The sequence below is a fragment of the Stegodyphus dumicola genome, chromosome 1 (assembly GCF_044657685.1).
Source record: "Stegodyphus dumicola isolate Sdum_Otavi_A_Nest chromosome 1, ASM4465768v1".
Lineage (NCBI taxonomy): Eukaryota > Metazoa > Arthropoda > Arachnida > Araneae > Eresidae > Stegodyphus > Stegodyphus dumicola.
Genome location: NC_140768.1, coordinates 66033980 through 66056174, shown reverse-complemented (window position 1 = coordinate 66056174; position 22195 = coordinate 66033980). Strand labels below are relative to the sequence as shown.

Sequence of the window (22195 nt, the reverse complement as noted above, 5' to 3'; positions counted from 1 at the left end):
TGCAAGATAGGGGTGCTAAACAAATAAACCTTAAAAAGGAAGTAGTGAATCAAAAAAGGTTTGGAAACTGTTTTATGTACTTTCTGAAGGAAAACGTTTTTATAAATTATATGTTGGTATTTTTGTCTGCTTCTGTACTATGGTGTGTGTGTTTTAGGGTGATATACAGGGTGATCTTTTTTAAAGTGACAGTGTTTGGAGCGCCCTGTAGCACGAACTAATAGCCGAAATGGCACCAAATTTTGGTATGTAGACTAATCAAGACATGGGACATCAAGACATACAATTGTACAGTTAAATTATTAATGTTTATTTACTACATTAACTTCCCCGGTGAGGAATTAGACCGCATTCAATTGGAGCACTGTTCTCAGAAATAACACCGTGCGTTCTGTGCACAACGTTCTCCACAGCCGTATGTAACATATCACGATAAATATTTCGCACTGTCTTTGTTATGTTGTCCTTTAGAATAGACAAATTTGATACTCCACCAACATAAACTTGAGATTTCAAATAACCCCAGAGCCAAAAATTGCATGGCGTGAGGTCAGGGGAACTAGGCGGCCATGCAACTGGAAAACTGCGACTTATGACTCTATTATCAGTGAAATTTTGGCGCAAGAGCTGCTTTACCTTATTACTAATGTGTGGCGGATCACCATTCTGCATAAAGATTGTCTGTTGGAGTCGGTTTCTTTGCTGAAGTTGTGGAATAACAAACGTTTGCGGCATTTCAGGGTACCTTTCTGCATTTATGGCGCACGTTTGGAGTCCTGTCGGAGCGATGGTCTCAAAAATCAATGGCCCAATTACGAATTCAGCTGTAAAACCACACCAAACATTGACTTTTGGGGAATTTAATGGGATTTCGTGCTCAGATGCCCAAATACGGCTATTTTGTGTGTTTATGTACCCATTGAGATAAAAATGGCACTCATCTCCCCACAGAATGTGCCATGGGAAAGCATCATCAATTTCTACCCTGGCAAGAAATGATAGAGCGAATGTCACTCGCTTATCATAATCATTTGCTTTCAGTTCGTGCAAGTGGCTGATTTTGTAGGGGTAAAATCAAATAATGCACCGCAAAACTCTCCATACCGTGGAATAATTCATTTCCAATTGTCAAGCTACACCCCTAGCGCTGCTAGTACCAGCAATGGTTCCCTGCGATCCTGCGACAATTGCAGTTGCCACATCAGTTACTGCATCTTCTGATACTGGTTTGCATCCTCTCCCAACGCGAATGGTCAGTAACCCCATTTCCTAGAACTTCTTAATCATTTTCTTAAGACCATTCAGCGATAAAGGCCCCTTTTGTAATTTTTTTCTGGTTCGAAATTCCTGAAGAACTGCGGATGCATTACATTATTTCATGTAATACAGCTTCACCCGTAACGGATGTTCCGGTAACGTGAGAGGCATGTCCACTGGAGCTCGTTTACTTCAGCTGAGATTATTTGTCGGAGCTCTCTACTACTTGCTTTTATAGCCCTATTACTGGCACTGTCATCGCAGAACATTTGCATTTTTCTTAGATACCCGTGTTTTATGCTAATTCTCATTATTGTAAGCTACAGCAGCGGCACAAAATGCCCTAGCGGCGATTTTTGGAACTAAAATGTTTTTTCATGGAATCCTTTTTCCCATTCCTTGATTAGTCTAAATACCAAATTTGGTGCCATTTCAGCTATTAGATCGCGCTACAGGGCGCTCCAAACACTGTCACTTTAAAAAAGATCACCCAGTATTTTCACAAGCAACATATTTTGCTTTAAATTATTGTGTTTAATGTATATGGAGTACCTCATCACCTAGGATGCAGAAAATGCAAATTCTTGAGCTGTGCCAGCTCAGTTAAATATGCTAGAGTTACTTACTCACCAAATATAGCAACAGTGCATTTTTTTAACACATCCTTGTTGTTTATGTGCTACCTGTTATCATCATGTAAATATTATCTCTATAGATAAAATTAGTGATGTAGCCAAAACCATAATATTTCTCAGTTGTGCAAACAGTAATAGTTGTATGAAATTATATTGATTTCTTGAGAAAAACAATACAGTAATCTATAATCAGTTAAATATATATTTAGTGTATTAGTTTACTTTTAATTGTGAAATACTACCTGTGATGATGATATCAGTTAACTTCTATTAATGATATTTTTCTCCTTGCATATGGGAAATTTAGGAAGTTTCTTTGTTACTTATTTTTGAAGGTTAGAGAACATACTGAAAGTATAAGTTTGGAATTATGTTGAGCCTGTTTTGCCAGTTTTAATTACCATACACTTTTAATGCTTTAATAATGGTATTAAGAAAATCCGTCTTTTAGATGCTAAAAATATGTTGCTGTAAATAAATAAAACTTATCCTTTAAGAAAATTGATTTTATTGGGAAGAAGGCTTTGATCTCATGCTTGATTTTTTGAATTAGTAAGTAAATTGTAAGAATTACTTTTTGAAAAGTTAGTGTCTAGATTGTATGTATGAAACATAAATGTATTGATGAATTATTTAAAAATTATTTTAAATTGTACTTTTTTATTTATTTATTTTCTTTCTCCTTTAGGACCCTCCTCTCCTAGACTTGCAATAACTGACTTTGGATGCTGTCATGAAGGCCTCTATTTGGTTTACAATTCATATGATTCTGAGAAAGGTGGAAATATAGCATTAATGGCACCAGAAGTTAGTATAAGATTTTATCTTAATTTATTAGGTTAATTCTTATTTTGAATTAATTCATTTCAGAATTTTCTTTTCATATGCAATATCTGTAAAAATTTGCTGCTATCGATTTAAACTTCCACAATTACATTGAAATTAGTTAAATTGGAAGGTTTGTGATCTCTGCCATTAATTCTTTCTTTATTGAAATACATTCTTTACAGCCTGCAAGTAATTAATATGTTTTTCAGGTTGTAAATGCTGAAGCGGGTCCTTTCTCAGTGATTGATTATTCGAGATCAGATCTGTGGACAGCAGGAACTTTAGCATATGAAATATATGGAGGAGCCAATCCTTTTTGTTCTGTAAATTCTTGTTTGAAAAATGATTCATATGATGAAAGGGATTTACCTCCTCTTCCATCAAAAGCACCATCAGTAATACAGAAATTGGTCAGAAGTATTCTGCATAAGAACCCAAGTCAGGTATTAATTATTATGTATCAGATCAAGCATTGAAATTTTTTGTGTTTGCTGTATAATATTTTATCTCTAATAATTTGCCAAAATATTTACTCTGTTGATTAACTCAGGAATATTAAACTTTATTCGTAACTTAAGTGGGGGAAAAAAATATTTCAAGTAAATAACAAGTTTTGATAAAAAGTCCAAAGTACAGTTTATCTGCAGTAAATCACTTGCATCATCCTCTTCCTCAGAACTAACAGGAATACCTTTGTGAGACTGTTGTATTTCATCAACATTCATAGCATTAACACAACTTTCAAAATTACCTGTAAATGCAGTCAGTTCATTATAAGCCCTAAAACTTAATAGTGAATCATGTACTACATTATCAGCTGTAGCACACACGACTAACGGGTGCGTACACTGTTTTTGGTTGTGAACTCGACACTAAATGTACATTTATTTAATTGTGCATTAACTTTCTGTCCAAATGCAGATTTTAATAATTACACTTCCACATGGTCTTTACTCTGGTACAGCAGTATTCTTTATAATACTGATCTGAGTGGCAGAATCAATGACAGCACTTAACACTGCATTATCACATTCTACTTGTACTGTAATTAAAGAATCAAAATGTCTATTAATTTTCTTAGACTTATCCTTCAAACTCATTAAAGCATCATTTGATATATTTGCTGTAAGTAAATGATTTTCGGTTTTACTACATTGTTTATCGATTTCCAAATTTTGCTTTTTAGAATTGCATAAAGATGTATGATGAGGTTTACTGCATATTTTGCAACTAATTTTTATTTTGCCACAGGCCTCTTGCCGAAGCTTTTGTAACAATGGCCCTGTCCTTTAAGTTTTTCTCATTTCAAGCCTTTGTCAATTTCTGAACTATTTCCTGCATCATGGGTTATTGAATCACAAAATAAATATGGTTTAGACACGGACAACATAGTGTAAGACTTCTCGTTAGTCAGTTGCTTATATTAGTGTTGCTGCTAGTGATGTTCTGCATCTATTCTTAATGCCTTGTTGAGGTTAAACTGTAACTTTTGACTTTGTACAAGCATTCTATCATATGCATTAAATGCATTTGCGCTCTCTTGAGCTTGTAATTCTTTTTTGAGAAAGTCTAAAACTTTGTTTCTATTGAAATAGCTCATTATCATTCATACAACTATATTCTAATACTGAATCTGCTGGAATAACTCTAAATAAAACTGGGATTAGCATATTGTTATAAGTTTCAGGATTAACATTTAAAGAAAAAAAGACTCTGAACCTGTATTTCTCTATATATAATTTTCTTAATTTTAGAAAATCGATCGGTAATCGGGAGGGAGATTTAGGAGTTTTTTGCATATGTGCATTTATGATAACATCACTTTCTCTAAATCTAGTATTTAAAATTTGTATTGCTGCATTGTAATTTCTTTCGGATATTTAAAAACCTTCTACAGAATTGGCGGCAGTTCCACTTAAATAGAATTTCAAGTTAAATTTTTCTACTTTCGAAAGGACAATATTATCTATTACAATTTTGAGTGAATTCCAAAAACTTATCCATTGACTGACGTCACCATAAAATTTAGAAATCTCTAATTAAGGAAGACGGACATGGTGATTTTCATCCTTATGTTCATTTGACGTAATATTCTAGTTTGTTTTATGTTGTTCCAGACTAGATTTAGAATATCTTTTTATTCTATATTTACATAATATTATTTTATCCTTATAATTCATAGAACTTTTAATCTCCATTTCAAGTTTCTTTTCATCATCTATCAAGGATACAATTTCTTCATCTAATTTATACAGTTCTTTTTCAATTAATAATGCTAAAGAATCTTCTAATCAATTTTCAGTTTCACTATTATTTTTTTTATACCTTCATCTACTTTGTTTAAAATGTTAGTTATTGATGATATGAAAGCCCTGTGCTTTTTAATAAGCATTGTTTCAAATATGCACTTTAGACTACGATTCAGTAACCTCACGACGCCATTATTCTAATATTTTACTTTTCTGACACCAGTTGTCAATGATTATGGATTCTTTTATTATTCATTGTCAAACATCAAATAAACTTTTGCTTTTTAAACGTTTTTATTGAAAGTCATCCAGTAGAACTATATCATTTTGAATTACGATATAGTAATCATAATCATTTCATGTGGTCCGTTGTACTGTGTTTTTTTCTTTCCCCCCCCCTTTTACTTGCATTTTGCTAATGCTGCCGTCCTCGTTCTTCGGAGGACACCAGTGTCTCAGAAAACAGGTTGTTCTAAAAGTTCATAATAGTCATAGAACAAGTGATTTTACTGCAGAACAGTTAACAATTTGAAAAGAAAACAGATGTTTACAAAGGCTATCTAAAAAGTATTCAACATTTTTTTGTGAAAAATATATGTATGTGATGAGATTGGGATCTTGAGCCCTTTCAAAGTAGCCCCCTTGCACATATTTTTAGCCCACCGATGCTTTCACTGCTGAAAACACTTCTTGCAGGCTTCTTTTGGAATGACATTCTCTCTTTTCTACTCTTAAAATGGGATGCTATCAATGCCTTCTTCAATTTTGGAAATATCGAGAAGTCTCAAGATGCTGTGTCTGGAGAGCAGGGAGGGTGGTGAATGACTGAAATTCATCATTTCTTGAAGGCCAAGCTTATGCAAACTAAATTAATATCCAGTGTTTGTTATTTTTCAAAACAGGATGATTTAACCATGATATTTCTTAAACCATAATATTTTCCTATAATTTATCTTTTAAAAGATTTTAAAATATATTTTAACATTCTGAAGTGCAGTAGACCTTTTTTAGATGCAATACTAAATATTTTGTTAGATCTAATAGTTATTTATTCTATTTAATACTCCAGAGACCAAGTCCAAGTTTTGCTGCAACAGTATGCCAAATATTGCTGCATGCTCCCTCTGATTTACTGTCTGGGAGATACTGTAAGAAGACAGCAAGAAAGGCTTTGGATTGGATGTTCCTGATGTCTGCACAAACTTATTTAGAAGCTTCCCTTCAAAATTCCAAGGAAAGCACCTTGGAATTTGAGTTACGTCGCACATTCTGTACCAGAATCCAGTATTTAGAAGTGTTAGAAGCTATAAAGTATATTTTAGAATTGTGAATTTCATGATATTTGTGCAAAAGGAATCAGCATTATCTTGTATAAAAAATTATTTTTAGTATAGTGGTGGATAGGTGTAAATCTAATAACAATATTTTGTATAGCATTATTACTGTTCCCTGTGTATAATTATTTAACAACAATAAATAGTATTGTTGAAAATGTTATTGTCTTGTTATTATTAATCATATAGTTACAATTATAGATGGTGGTCATAAATTAGATCATATTAAGTAATATAATTTTAAAATAGCATTTATATGGGTAAACGGATATCTATAAACATTAAATTAGTTGTCATCCAAAATTTGTGATTATTTTATTCTAGATTTAAATTTCACTGATGTTAAACTTTTATATCTGTTTTAAAATTTTGATTTTTCTTTTGTATTTTTAAATCAGTCCTTTTTATAATATTTCATAGATTTTGGAAAAATTATTCATAAAGTGCTTTTATGTCAGTGTAAATCTATGAAAAAGTCATAATTAGTGGATGATAAGTCTGAATCAAAATCATCACAATTTTGAGCACATTTTAAATCATCACAATCTCTAGCACATACCTTAAAATAAGGGTGTCAGAAATTTCATTTTAAGTGGTTGAGTGGAAAGGTCACTGAAGTTTTGTTATGACTATCCTATATATATCACGTAGCTCTGACTGGATAACGATCTCTGCGAGTTGCTCGCTGAGCTGCCTCAAACTTCATGGCGTACAACAGAGCACTTTTTATGTTTTTCACATCCGTCATTCGTATAGCTTCCTTTATTTCAGGATCCCAAATGGCGTCGATGAAGTATTGAAGGGACAGGATTTCCCTTGTTTCTGTCGGGCATTCCAAAAAGGCGTGATGTGTCAGCCTTTCAACATCCGTGCCGAGCTCCTGAAGTGTTTCGGTGGGCTTCTGTTTACGGAATTTTAGTTGAAGTCTGCTGTAGTCTTTCAAACATTTTCCCCCAAAGTGCAGGATAGAGCAATTTGAAACTATCAGAATTGCTCCCTGCTGTCGCTACGAACTTTTTTATAGTATCAACTTCTTCAGCAACCGCAGAAACCCGGTCATCAATTTGTTGTTCGATTTGGTGTTGAACGGCAGAAACTCTTTCTTCAATTTTTTGCTCCACCACAGATAAACTTTCTTGAATTTCGCCAACTTTGTCTTCAACTGTATCTATTCTTCCTTCCATAGACTCGAACTTGTCTTTTGTTACGCAGATAATTTCTCTCTTCATTTCCTCTTGACCTGCTTCAATCTTTTCCTGAACAGCCTTCATCTCATCCTTAACTGCTTTCATCTCGGCTTTAATGGATTCCTGTCCCAATTTCATTTCTCCTTTAATGGATTCCTGTCCCGATTTCATTTCTTCTTTAACAGAGTCTTTTCTTTAAATGCAGCAAAGGCTGCCATGAATTGCCTTAACTGTTCTTCCATCGCTCTAGTAATTCGCATTCAAATCTCACTTCTGACACCAAAAATTGTTGCGTGTGTATGGGTTCGTTTGGAATTGAATGCACAAGTCCAATGAAAAATGAATAAGATTTATTATTATCACAAATAAATAAAACATAATACTTCAGTTTTCTCAGATATTCACGCAATATTACAATATCTCACAGTAGTTATCTTTTAACTACTTAAAAGTTCAAGAGAACTTAATTCAAAGCAGCTAAAGAAAGCTAATCCGCGAATTTGCTACAGTCAACAATAGCAGTTTTCTAAGCAAACTCTTAAAACAACAATAAACTAACTAACTATAATAACGGTGTTGGTGTATTTAATTATGGCAAAGCACACTAGGGCTAACTGCCTGAGGGGAGGGATGCCTTCATGGAGGACTTTCTAAGGGAAATGACTCGTATACAAGTTACACATGGGGAAAACCACGAAAACGTCCATGCAGCCAGCCCGTTCACGGGATTCGAGCCTCGGACCAAACTACCAGTGTTCAGCGACTTAACACCGCTCGCCCGCTGGTGGGCGAAACTACAATAACGAACTGAGAGGTTTTCGTGCCGCTTATATAAGCTTTCTAAATGCGCGAGAATTTTCTAGCACTTTCTCAAAATCAAAAAGATATTTATTTATGAAATGCTAAAATGCATGTTCTCTTGTATTTCTGATTTTTTCCGACTTAGCTTTCCTTTAATATTCATCACGCGCTGCACTGTGTGGGAAATAAAACCATTTTATTTATAATTCAACTAACATTAAAAATTTAAATACCAAATCCGTAACAATATATGTAATTTAAGCCATCAAAAAATGTATTGTTCTGCTTTCATCTTTTTCAGCTATATTGATTATCCAATCAAATGCTTTGAGAACCAAACTAACTCATTCTAAATTAAGATTTCATTTTGAACGCAAGTCACTTAGTTGCCTATTTAGATTGTTTGCTGCTTTCCTTTTAGTGCAAAGCTATCAAAAATATAAATGTATTTTGAAATAGGAGCTGATATCTGTAGTTTGCTGATGTCTTCTTACTGCAAAGCTATCAGAAATATAAACGTTTCTGAAATAGGCACGAATTAGAGTGCCAAGTGGTTTGTGGGGGCAACATGTTTTATGAAATAAAAATCAGTGTATAATCTGCCTCCCCTGCCATGTTTGCTGTTTAAAATGGATCAAAATCTTCAGCATCTGTGAAAGAAAGTAAGTTTTTCTACATCTATGTTGTTAATATTTCTACATCATTACTTCTAAATTTGTTTCATTACTGTAGGAAAATATGGCTGCCCAGTTTGTTCTTCATTATGGATCAAAATTCTACGTATCTATGCTATCGGTGTTTTACATTACATCTTCGTCATTACAATAATGAAACAAAATTAGAAGTAAGGATGATCAAGAAATATTGATTGCACAGATTATTGATCCATAATGAAAAGCAGCTTGGCAGCTGAAGCAGATTAAATATTCATCTGTAGTTCAGTAAATAAGTCACTGCTTTTGGAAAAGAGAGGGGCAATATAAAATTAAAATTAAGCATTAAATTAAGCCTCTCACTGTGTACTTTTTGTTATCAATATAGGTTAAAAAATTGCATATTTTTAATTACATATTTCAAATCTACATATATTTTAGAGTTAAAATATACAAAAATTTTTTTGTAAAATAGTTTTTTTCAATGTAGAATTAGATCATAGAAAAATGTTGTCAGAATACTGAAATGAAGAATAATAATATAAAAGAAAAATTTTGAAAATTAATATTGGTTAAATTATGATTTATTTTATAAAATACAAAGGTAAAACGTATAAACTAATGAAAATATTTGCATAATGTAATATTTTGTATATCAATTTTGCACCACTGTTGAACATTTTCAATAGAAACTGAATTTTCAGATTCATCACTATCTGCAGAGGAATCCGAGAAATTCTCATCAGTTTTGCTATAAATATCTTCAATATACTTGAAATCATAGTCAGAAATATCGTCAGGAGTATAGGTTATATCACTCGCAAAACTCTTCCTGCCCTACATCTTTGAGCTCTGAAAAGCGTAAGAAACATTATGTATTCTTGTATATTTGTCAGAAATGTGGACAAGTAACACCATCTGTTAGCTCACATCTAAATAAACAATTAAGCATCACAGAAAAGCCGAAAGGAAACCTTGAACGGGAAAAGAGCAGGTTGCACAGTTAGACGGCAAAAATTCAGCCCCGCGGAAATCGTGGGTTGCGCAAATTTTGCTATTTCTAAATTGCCTGTGAAATTGCGGGATGCGCAGCGAGAGGGTTAAGGTGCTATTGCTTGTTTAAATTATAACTTATATTTAAATGTTTTTACGGTACATATAAATATATATATATTTTAAACCATCAAAAAAGTACGTTGTTCACCTTTGGTTTCTCTGCAAACCATATAATTATTTCAAATGTTTTGGTGAATGTTGCCCAGTAACTTCATAAATTAATCAGCTTCATGATGATTCTCATCAAACCTCAGAAAACTCTCATCAAACTCAAAACTTCATGATCAAACTCAGCTTCTTGATGCTTGTAATCCAGAAACTTGCATACTAATTCCAGCACCTTTCTGTAGTTCTTCCCCCCCTCTATGACGTCCTTTTTCATTGGTTAATCTTAAATTATAAAATTCTGATTATTATTAGTATTTGAGAAAATTATATGATCCTACTATCATTGTTTTGTAGTCGAAAAGTTTTTATACAAATTCCAGCTCCTCTCTGCAGCTCTTCTTTTTTCTACTTTGCCATTGCATAATTTTTTTCTTCCCCCCTTTGCTTCTACTGGTTACTTTTAAATCCTGAAATCCTGATTGTTATTGTGTAAATTTATATCATCACGTGTGTCAGTGTATTGTAGCTCAAAAACTTGTGTATCTGTATCATCAGCATTCCTTTTTCGTCTTGGCCCTTCATTCGTTGCTGCTGAATCTTGGTATCTTGACAAGCATTATATGTAATAAAATCTTGTAACTTTCGTTATACTTGTCTATGTGCTGCCATTCTTCCATGTTTTCTTCTCTTACGTTTTGAAATCCCTAAACTCCAGAAGTGATATTATATCATAAATAATATATAAGTAAAATCGATATTATATCATAAATGGTGGTTTCGGTCCCTGAATCCGCTGCGTTGAAAAATAGATAAAAATCAAATTTTGGCAAATGGTTGCTTCTTTGGGAAGGGAGCTAGCAATGCAGCTTTGTGAAGTCCCTTTTTCCTTTTATTCTTATTATATGTGAACAGGACCGCTCCTAGCGAGGGTGCAGTGCATAAAAGTGCGTGGGCAGCAAAAATCAGGGACGGCCGGACTTTCGCAATATCACGCCTAAATATTTTAAATTCATATTAAGTACTTGCCATATGTAAGTACTTTTTATACAGTTTGTCATATGCAAATATTTAGCAAGTATGAAATAAATATTTTATTAATCATTGAGCGCCTCTTTTTTAAAAAACTTTGGGGGCGGCAATCTTAGAAAAGTACACAGGCCACCAGTGGCCTAGTAATTGCTCTGTATGTGAAGCTAATTACTTTGATTTCTATATGACAAGTAATATAAAATTTTTTTAATTTGCTTTATATGAAAATGTGGGATTTATTCAAGTTATGTAAATGAAGAATTATTTGACAGAAAATGGGAAAGGATTGGAAATGATTTTAGTTCAAATGATAAATTTTTTTAGGTAAAATAAAAAAATTAATCATTATAATACACACACACACACACACACACACAAAAAAAAAAAAAAAAAATTTAGCATTGGCAAAATCTTAGGGGAAGTAAACAATATCTGAAGTATATTTTTACACTGACTTAAAAACAGTACATACATTATATATATATAGAGAGAGAAATATGTTTCATGTTTTTTTGAAAAGAATGCTAATTTTAAATTCATAACCCTCTTTAACCTTTGATCAATGCATAATTCTATTGTATTAATTACATATGTATCTAGTGTGTCTTAGGTATTTATTACACATTTTCCACTCTGATATATGAATACAGTCTGGCTTAAGACAGTGAATGGAGAGAAACTGTGACAGGTAGAATGATCGAGAATCAGTACAGATGTAAAGGAGATGTACTAAATTTCTGAAAATAGCAAAATGTACTGTCTGGTATTTTAAAGTATATTTGGAGTTCAATTCAGAATGTACATCCTAACATACCTAATGATGCATAATGTATTCAGAACACTCTTTTAGAATGTCTTTATAATTTGACGGAATAGATATATTTAATATTGAAATAAAATATTAGCAATTATGAATGTGGTGTTCAGAACTGTACCTACTCATAATTGTTTGGCCTCACACAGTGCAATTACACTATTCAGATTTCGTGCTGAAAAGATCTATATTTGACTGGGATTTTATGATGTAACTGGATTCTGCTGGATTCAGCAATTGTTGCCGCCAAATATTTTTTTAAAGACATTAAATAATGAAGAATCTGCATAATTTATGCATGTTTCCATCAAATTTTGAATAACATAGTCCCCCACCCAAATATGGGCACCTGGAAGACTAAATCTTTAATTTCAAATTTTATTTTATTATCTCTTTCATCTTTTTTAAACTTTAATAAATTGAGTAAGAAACTCTAATTTCAAATTGAACAGTGCCAACTCTGTAGGGAATAAAGCATTTTAATCTCTAGGGCATGAGACTGTCTACCGGAAATTCTAAAATATGCTGTTTGTAAATATTTTTAGCCCAAATGCTCCCAAAAATTAATTTTCTTTTAAACAAATACACTGGTTATCATAAATTAAGAAAAAATCACAAAATTAGCGATAACTCCCTCAAAAATGAGCCAAACCGTGTAAAATTTGAATATGTTGCCAAGTAAAAGTAGCTGAGTAAACCTTCAATATGCAAATTAGTGGCACTGCACTCGGAATTCGTCATCTGCGGGGAGCATACAAGTCCATGTTTGAGAGTAAGCCCACATATTTCACTGTGATAGTGACATCAGAAATCTGAGATGGCCAATTCGTTTCAATGACCTCCAGGCATCATATGCCTGCAAAACTACGATGGAGAGCCACTGGGAGACTAGAGGCAGGACAAAGTAAAACAGAAGTGGCCAGATGGCTAAATGTGAGTCCTTCTGTGGTTCATAGACTTTGGAGGCAATTTCAGACCACAGATTCGGCATCTAGGAGGTTCAGCCAAGGACGGCCAACTGCTACGACGAGCACCGATGGCCGATATTTGACGTTATGTGCACGTAGGAATAGAACTGCTCTTAGATCCTCCCTTGCTGCAGCCACCGGAAGGTTCGTGTCAACGTCAACTGTGCGTAAAAGGCTTCACGAAGGTGGTCTGTATGCGAGGCGAACAACCATTTACGTTCTGCTCAAGTCACGCCATAGGAGGGACCGTTTGCAGTGGGCACGACCTCATGTCCACTGGACGCCTGAGCAATGGAGGGCTATTCTCTTTACGGGTGAGTCCAGGTTTAGCGTAGAACGCGAAAGTAGGCATTATTTGATATGGATAGAACCTAGAACCCGTTATAATCAGTCAAACATCCGTGAAAGAGATGCATACGGAAGAGGCAGTGTCTGTGTTTGGGATGGCATCTCTTTGGATGGACGCACAGACCTCCATGTCTTTCCAAGGGGAACCGTGAATGCTCAGGTTTATAGAGATGATATCCTTAATGTTTATGTGTGCCCATATGTCTGGGTAATAGGTAATGCTTTACCTATTGCCCAGACATATGGGCAACAACGCAAGACCACACAGGGCTCGCATCGTAGATGATTATCTTCAACAGGAAACAATTATGCGCATGGAGTGGCCAGCTCGATCCCCGGACTTGAATCATATCGAGCACGTTTGGAATGCTTTAGGGAGACGTCTAGTTGCTCTCAATCCGCCTCCTCAGACCCTTGCCGCGCTTGCAACTGTTTTGCAAGAGCACTGGCTCTCGCTTCCTATGAAACTGATAGACAGCATAATTGAAAGCATCAGACATCGCTGCATGTGCTGTATTACTTCTAGAAGCGATCAAATTCCATATTGAATTTACTTTTCCTATAGCAAACTGACACCTTCGATTTGTTCATTTTATATATCTGCTAATTTCTATACTACCATATTTGTCTGGTAATTTCTTTTTATGTTATTTGATACCTTACTATGTGTTGTAGATTGTTAAGTTTCATAAAGTTCTACATGTAACGTTTTCAGTAATCGTGATTTTTGTGATTTTTCCTTAATTTATGATAAACAGTGTACTATATTCTGATAAATTAGAAGGGCTTCTTGAGTTCTGAAGGAACTGGATAAACTCTCATATATCATAGAATTGTATGATAATTTTTACTCAAGAATGAGACTTTCCAGAATCTTTTACCCTCATTTGGAATTTCCATAAAATAACAGTACCTTTAACTGCGACCTTAATATATTTTTAGTGATATAGTTTACATTAGTTTTCAGGCATATTAGTGCACAGAAAGTGCATGCCTAAATTGAAGTTCCTCAACTAGATGTGGTGGTTATAATTAGCAGTAGATGTACAGTTAATATGTACAGTAATTAGCTAGGTGATTTTTTTCAGCATTTTAATAGCATAATTGTGCGAGGACAGCAAGGGGGCACTCAAAATACGTAGTGAGCTGAGAGTCCTCTCAAGAGGTTGATGGTAGGGGAAGAGGAGTGGGAGTTTCTCGGACTGACCCATTGGAAAATTGAAAATTGGTGCAATAACTAAAGAGTTAACTAGATTCATCAATACCTCCATCACCTATGGTACTGCAGAGGTGCTAGCCTAGCCATCCTTGCTTCTCATTCTGTAATGTCATTTGCAAAATACTTACTTATAAGACCTTACCAACTTTTAGAATAAAAATATAACAAGAAAAAGGACTTTTTCTTTCTTCTTTTTTAAAAAATAATTTAGTTTTGCCTCTGAGATAATATTCTCAATGACAATTGTATTTTCCTAAACAATCGGTAATGCACTGTTTTACTGTAGAGTAGAAAAATATGGACAGTTTTCAATTTAAAAAAAAAGAAATCAGAATTTTGTTTTTAAAGATGTCATAATTTCTGGATTTCATAAATCGTGAGCCCACAGAAATACAACTGCATTCCTGAAATAATTGAAAAGACAGAAATTTTCATTTATTTTTGTAATATAAGAATTTCTTGTAATGTAATTTTGAACAGTTCTCTAGTACAACTGTTTTTTTAAAACAAATAAAAACTAAGCTATGTTTTCTTGCAGAACAACTTTTTATTTTATACTAGACACTAGCTGTGAACTATAAAGTAACTGCAACACACTGTACATAACATATATTTTCATATGTTAACATCAAAATTAATAGAATGCAAGAATTTTTCGTACAAGAAAATCTGGATTTCGTATGCAAGAAAGTCTGGAAGTGTACCATAAAATCATACAAGAGTTAGGAGTCGGTCAAGACAGTTGGAAAATCGGTTTCTGAAGCGGTATTGAATTCCTTTATTTCTATCATCTGAAACAGCCATCAGAATTCCAAGTCCCATGACAATATTGGAGAAAAAGGAGATAATGTTGCTTTTCCTAAAAAAAAAAAAAAAGTTTAAAAAAATTTTAATAAATTCTTTAATAAAACATTTATCTTTATAATCGTGTTTGTAAAAAATCTGAAGAACGTGATTATAATATGCTCATTATTATTCAACTGCTATTTAACTAAAATCTGAATATTTGTTCTTCAGCATGTAGTAATGGCTCATTTATTGTGCATCATTATATAAATACACAGAAGCTATCTGCTTACAGGAAGAGATCTTTTTGTGAAGGACTTATAATATTATTAATTTTTTTTAAATGCCTGTATTTGTGCTGCATCATGCAGCTATTCAAATTCCAGGAATCAAATCCAATATAATCCTATGTAAGAATTTGAAAAGAACTCAACTAGAGTTTTACTATCATTTTTAATTCTCAAGCCCAAGTGGTGACAGCATGATTTGACCGTCTACTACGGGGATTCTCGGTCTTTTTCTTGCATCATCCCCTTTTACATTTTTCTTTATAATATTGAGTATACAACATAATTACACATAAATGACTTAAAGATAGCAATTAGATTAAGAATGTGAATAAAAGTTTTGAAAAATTGGTTTATTGATGGTTTGTTAAATTTATGTTTAATTATTTATCATATTATTATTTTTTTATTTTACAAGCAAACAAGTTTTCAGATTTCACGAAAGTTCGATCTTAATTAATGTGATGACTCTGCTTAATCACATCTAATAATTTTTGAATCACATCTTCAAAATATTCAACAAGTTTCTTATTTTTCATTCCAGGTTTGGGTTCTTCGTATTTTTTTACTGTGTTTTCTTATGCTGTTGTGCTTTACTTTCTTATATTGCACTTATTGCATTAAAATCTGTGACTTTAAAAACTAATTTTTATATTATTGATTTAAAAATATATTAAATATTTTTAATAAATATATCTTCTAGTTTAATAATAAATAAAATATTTTAAATATCTTTAATGTGTTTTTCCTTTATATTTATTTTTTGATGTTTTTCCTAGGCCCTTCGGTACCGCAGTAGACTCCTCCAGTCACTATACCACTTGGGCGGCTTCCTTGCTGTATGATACAACTTTATAACAATAAGCAATTAGTTATCAATTTTATAAATAACTTTTTTTATAATAAATGGGATCTTGATTATGCCAAAGAACTGCGGTTGCAAATTCAGTTATCGACCGCTTCATTATCATTGGCCTCTTTCCAAATTTCATCGATTCCCATATAGTCAGTGCTGATCCTGCTGAGAGACCTTGATCTACTAATTTATCAACCTTTTGTATGCGCGATCTGAAATCTACTGATGAGCAGAAACAGCAACAAAAGCTAAGATTTGTTTTTCAGTCAAAAGTTTCGTAAGGGGGAAGTATGGAATCTAGAAATCCCTTTGGAGAGACTGAAAATAATTAACATGTACGCAAGATTTAAGGATTCTATGAAAACAATGATCAGAAAAAAAAAAAAATTACAAATCTCTATTTATTTTTATTTTAGAAAACAAATGCAGAATAGAAAATATTTTGTAACTGCATCAATATAAAAAACTCTCTATCAATGCCTAAAACTAGAAGATAATCTACATAGTCAATACACGAGGTATTAGGAGGTGCTATATATAGAGAGAAGCGAATACATTTGTTTCACATGCTGTTATACAAGGTGCATAATCGTCAGCATCAAAGATAATTTTATAAAGCTTGTTTAGAACTATCCACGTTAATGACAAATACAGGCCCAGTTGATGCTGATTTTACGGTAGCATACATTAGATTATAACAGGATTTGTTGGAAGACAAGTTGTCAGATTCTTTCTCCTAAGTCTTACAGGCCAAAAGTAGAGTTTTATAGAAGTCGAATGATCGTAGATCTGGTATACTTGGAGGCGCAATGAATTCTCCTTCATGACCTATGCTGTGTCCTAGAAACTTATATTAAAACACCTTTTTGAAAGGTAGAAATACTTCAGCTCGCATCATCAGACCTAATATTTACAGATGTGTAGTCTCAGCACACGCTGAAAGTGGCATACAAAGTTATTATTTCGTTGTATTTAGATGTAGTGTACAGCTGTTGTTCAGCTGATTTATTCTTATCTTTGTTCTGAGGATTTCTTTGCTATTCATTTAAATGAACGAATTGTAATGGAATTAGATTATTTATAGACTAAACTCCTCAAAGCATTAAATATTGTCTAAAATTATCCTGCCAAATAACTTTTGGGAAAAGGGTTTTAGTAAAAGGGTAATGTTTATTACGAGACGAGACCAAGTTGCTGCAAATTGAGACGAATTACATAGAGATGGTGTATACCACTGTTTATATGTGAAAACTGGGAAGGAGCAACGTCCAATAGCAATTCATATCACTGTTTAATAATTTTATGCATTTATTTTAATTTACAAAACTTTTTCTTATCTTTTTCACGAATTACATTTCTTCTTAACAGTCGTAGCTTATTAGATATTTAGTAATGAAAATGTTTTAAATTTTTTTTTTTTTTTTTTGGTAAACATTTATGTGAAAAACTGAAAAAAAACTGAAGTTTTCATCGAAGCTTCAATTCTTGTGCAAGGTACCATCCAAGATGTTTTCTTTCTTTCTTTCTTTCTTTCTCCTTTCTATTTTATTTATTTATTTATTTATTTATTTATTTTTTTATTTTATTTTTTTTTTTTTTTGATTACACTGTATTTTGCATGTAACTAAATTAATCCTGTTACTGTACAATTATGCTTAGAATTTTAAACTTATGAAGCAAAATAGTAGGATTTACAATGAGATAAAATCTTACCTTAAAATTATAGATTCAAACCAGCGTGTCTGGGGTTCGTTATCAGTGACTGATAGGAACTGATTCACAGGCGGACTCTTATTCTAAACAAAAGTTAAATAAAATATAATTAAATATTGCATATATTTTATATGTTTGTAAATAACACACTAATTGCACAGGCTCTTCAAAATAAGTTTTATTTCCTTAAATATTGATCTTAAACTCATACTTTCAACCGCAAAATGCAAACTTTGGGAAAAATATCTGAATGCTAAGGAAAGGGACAGGAGGCAGGAATTAGTAATATATAGGATTATTTATGAGATCTCCGTGTATTATTACCTTACATTTAGTGATATTTATTATATATATTTATTATTTAGCGATGGGGGAGCGAACTTTATATACAAAAACCTTTGGGATATTCAAGATTATCAATTTTCAAAATCATAGTTGATTAAAATTCAAGAAATTTTAAAATAAATTTAGGTAGCATTTGAAAATCACTCATTTTGCGATTGCCCTGACATTTACGTTCATAAATTAAGGGTCGGAGGTAAAACTCAAGTTTTCAAAAGTGGAAATTTATTGCGGGCATCGATTAGGAGATAGATATGTATGATTGGTTAATTATACAAATGTGTGGAAAATTACTTGATAGCGGGAGATTTGGGAATGGTGACAAAAGATGAAGCAGGAGGGTTTGGATAGAATTTATCTGCATATTTTCGTTTCGTATTATTGGGCAAATCACATAACATCATGAAGGAGTTGCATGAATAATTGTTGCTATGGCAGAATAATGGAATCGTTCAAACTCATTTGCAATGGTCATTTAGCTATCTTATCGCCGAGAGTTTTTCCCGTGATACACAACAAGAAGCAATTGAGAAGAAATCACACAAATAATCTAGCTCTATATAGTGTTCAGACGCGCGCCCTGGAGTTTAGAGCTGCAGCCAACCTCCGATAACCGATAGACTGTCCATTGCGAATATGACTTATGTATGACATGATACGAATGATTTGGAACTTGGCGGTGGCATAATAAATGCCTAGCGAAGAAACTTGTTAATACAGAAATGGCCGGATTTAAGATAATTTTGTTACATTCCTTCTTCTTAGTTTTAGTTCGAGTTAAAAAAAGTTTTGGTTTACAATTTGGTGATGGTCAAGATGTATATGCATTAAGCGTTACGTAGGATCGCATGATTAATTTGAATGGCGCAGTTTAGACTAATAGTGTTATTTTTAAGATAGAGAGAGGAAATCCCCAAATTAATATATATATATATGTAGTAGGGGAGTTGAAGATGCTAAATAACAGTTCCAACTTTGTTTTCCACACCACAGAACATTTAATAAAGATAATCAGAAAAGGTACAAATTAGATTAAATACAAGTGCCGTTTGATACAAAGAGGATTATGTATAGCTTTTACCAGTCTTATCACATAACCGATTAGTGCCTACTCGCATTTGCTGATGTATTAAACAGTACAGTCCAATTTACCACCTTCGCGTGGAAAACTACAGTTCCTTATTCTACACCTTCACGTGCAGCTCACCACCTTCGCGTGGGATAGCACAAGAGTCTCTCTGTCTATGTCATACTCATCTTTCACCTCGCTGCTGGCGCATCGGTGAGGCCCTCTGGTGGTTGTGTCGCACTTACGGATACTACATATATACATATTAGTACAGAAGAGGAAATTAAAAATGTTTTGCTAATGCTTTAAAGTAAATATGATACTGCAGTTCCAGAGTACACAAGTAACATCAAGTAAAAACAATAATACAATACTAAAGCATTTAAAGTTTACGCGAAAAAAATCTCCTGTAATAACTACTAAACAATTTAATCTACAAAAATAAAATTGGAAATAAGAATAGACTGAAAAATTTTAAAAAATAAATAAATAAAACTGAAAAACATAATTTTGTTCGCAAACAATCAAAAACATTTTAAAGACAAAGAAATAATATACAATGAATGGAATAAATTATCAATTAGCCAAATTCGAGGTTTCACACAGAGTTATCAAGGGAAAAGCATGAGAAAACTCCAGTTTAGCTAATACCATAAGCACATTTCTTCAAAGGAAACAATTGAGACTTAAAGCGGTAATTCATTAATAAAATTACTTAATTAAAAAAATCTTATTTTAGTAATGTCTCAATATGTCTCTTTTCCCGACGTGCTTGCAATTTAAATTAAAACGTATATATATATATATATATATATATATATATATATATATACGTTAAATATATACACCGTTCCCTAGATGGCAGAAATTAATACTGTTGAATGGCAAGTAGCTTTTAACAAATGATTAAGCATTTAGCAAATTGATAAGACAATTAGTAATAATCTGAAAAGTTGAAGTGATGAAAAGATGAGATCACTGTACGCTTACAACCCAGTAAATTATGTTATATTGCTATCTTTATGCAAGAGCAGTTCATTATTGATGATGATTATCATTTCAAATAGAGCCTAGCAATGGACTGACGCTTTGTTAGCAATTGTGTACCGTCTTGTTCTAAGCGGGAATGCATTTGGTGTTAAGTCATTCTGTCTGTTTCCCTCAAAACATCGCTGAGGTTGGATTGGATTATTCAATTATGGCAAAGCACACGAGGGCTATCTGCCTAAAGGGAGGGATGCCTTCGTGGGGGACGTTTTAAAGAAAAATGGCTCGTATACACGTTACACATGGGGGAAATCACGAAAACGCCCATGCAGCCAGCCCGTTCGCGGGATCCGTACCTCGGGCCGAACTACCAGTGTTCAGCGTCATTACCGCTCGGCCGCTGTTGGGCCCTCGCTGAGGTTGGAAAAAAGGTAGTTAAGTAATGATGTGGGATATGGTAACGTAGTGATTATACAGAGTTACTGGTAATGGGAAAGAGGTCGTGACGCTCAGCGTTATTGTAAGGATATTATTGCACCTCAACAAGGAATTTTCCAAGTCTTCTCGAGAATGCATTCATTTTAGAAATGATAAAAACCCTTCGTCATCAGGCATCCTGTGATGATAACATGCTGCTGCAAAACAAGTAAATTAAATGATTTGATTAGCTTGAATGCTGTAGAACATGGTTACCCCATTCAGCGCAATAAAAGATCTTGATAGGGTGCTAAAATATGGATGGCGATATCTTTCTCAAAATCTTTTGAATAGGAAGAGATTTTCTTTTCGCAAGTTATTATAAAATTAATATTTTGTGAAAATTTGAACTTGACGTCAATGAAGTTGTTACCTGTCATTACTAAATTTTTGGAGTGAACGATAAGGACTATGCGATCATACATGCTATGAAACATGGAATATTTAGGATGTTGAGTGAGTATAAAACTTCACACCTAAACATTTTCTAAAAAAATTAGTGCAGTGAGTGAAGGCAAGAAGAGATTAGAGAAACAGGAAAAAGATAGTCTTTAAAATATAAATATAATTACAGATTACTATTGGATGTACACAGCGATGTATCACATAAGAGGAAAAGAAGCAAACGTGAAGACAGTGAGAAGTGTTTGACTAAAACTTTTCCCTTAAAAACTGTATTTTATTCCATAAGCATACCCGAGAGTTTGTGAAATGTTAGCAGAGGGGAAGGATAAATATTTACTTCAAGTTGTGAAACATTAACACAAAGGAAGAATAAATACTTACCTCAAGTTGTAAGAATCGCACCTTGACTTGGTTACAGAAGAAGAATTAGTTGTATGGGGCACTAGTTTTATACTCATCTTTCAATCTATTTTAGTATTTAGATTAAAAATTACTAATATTTTTCTAACTATTATTACATTTATATAAATTTAATCACCTTTTACTTTCTTTTTCTGCAGTTCTATGTGTCTTCTTTCGGAACACCTTTTAATACCTATACAATAGACGCCCCTTAATGTAATTGCGATTAATGTTATCATTCGGATATTGTTATTGATTAGCCTATGCCCCTCACGTTTTTATACGAAAAGATGGAAAATATATCGCTGATTGTGATCAGCAATTCGGTTAATATGATCAAACTATTATAGAAAATTTTTAAATGTAAAAGAAAAAATTAAATTAA

The 22195-nt window shown here is 33.0% G+C and overlaps 2 protein-coding genes across 3 annotated transcripts in view; one reads left to right on the top strand and one right to left on the bottom strand.

The window, feature by feature from the left end:
• Positions 1 to 6466, top strand: part of LOC118189230 (serine/threonine-protein kinase Pink1, mitochondrial-like) — a 35259-nt gene extending 28793 nt beyond the window's left edge. Inside the window, exons 7-9 of the mRNA XM_085815903.1 lie at positions 2581 to 2699; positions 2930 to 3163; positions 6039 to 6466. Coding sequence (XP_085672029.1) covers positions 2581 to 2699; positions 2930 to 3163; positions 6039 to 6299 — 614 coding nt within the window. The 3' untranslated portion in view covers positions 6300 to 6466. The remainder of the gene's footprint in view (positions 1 to 2580; positions 2700 to 2929; positions 3164 to 6038) is intronic.
• An 8553-nt stretch (positions 6467 to 15019) lies between these two features.
• Positions 15020 to 22195, bottom strand: part of LOC118189236 (uncharacterized) — a 119702-nt gene continuing 112526 nt past the window's right edge. For both annotated transcript variants that reach the window (XM_085815886.1, XM_035359812.2), the window contains 2 exons: positions 18129 to 18211; positions 15020 to 15345 (listed from right to left, as the gene is read on the bottom strand). In XM_085815886.1, the coding sequence (XP_085672012.1) occupies positions 15198 to 15345; positions 18129 to 18211 (231 nt within the window). In that variant the 3' untranslated portion in view covers positions 15020 to 15197. The remainder of the gene's footprint in view (positions 15346 to 18128; positions 18212 to 22195) is intronic.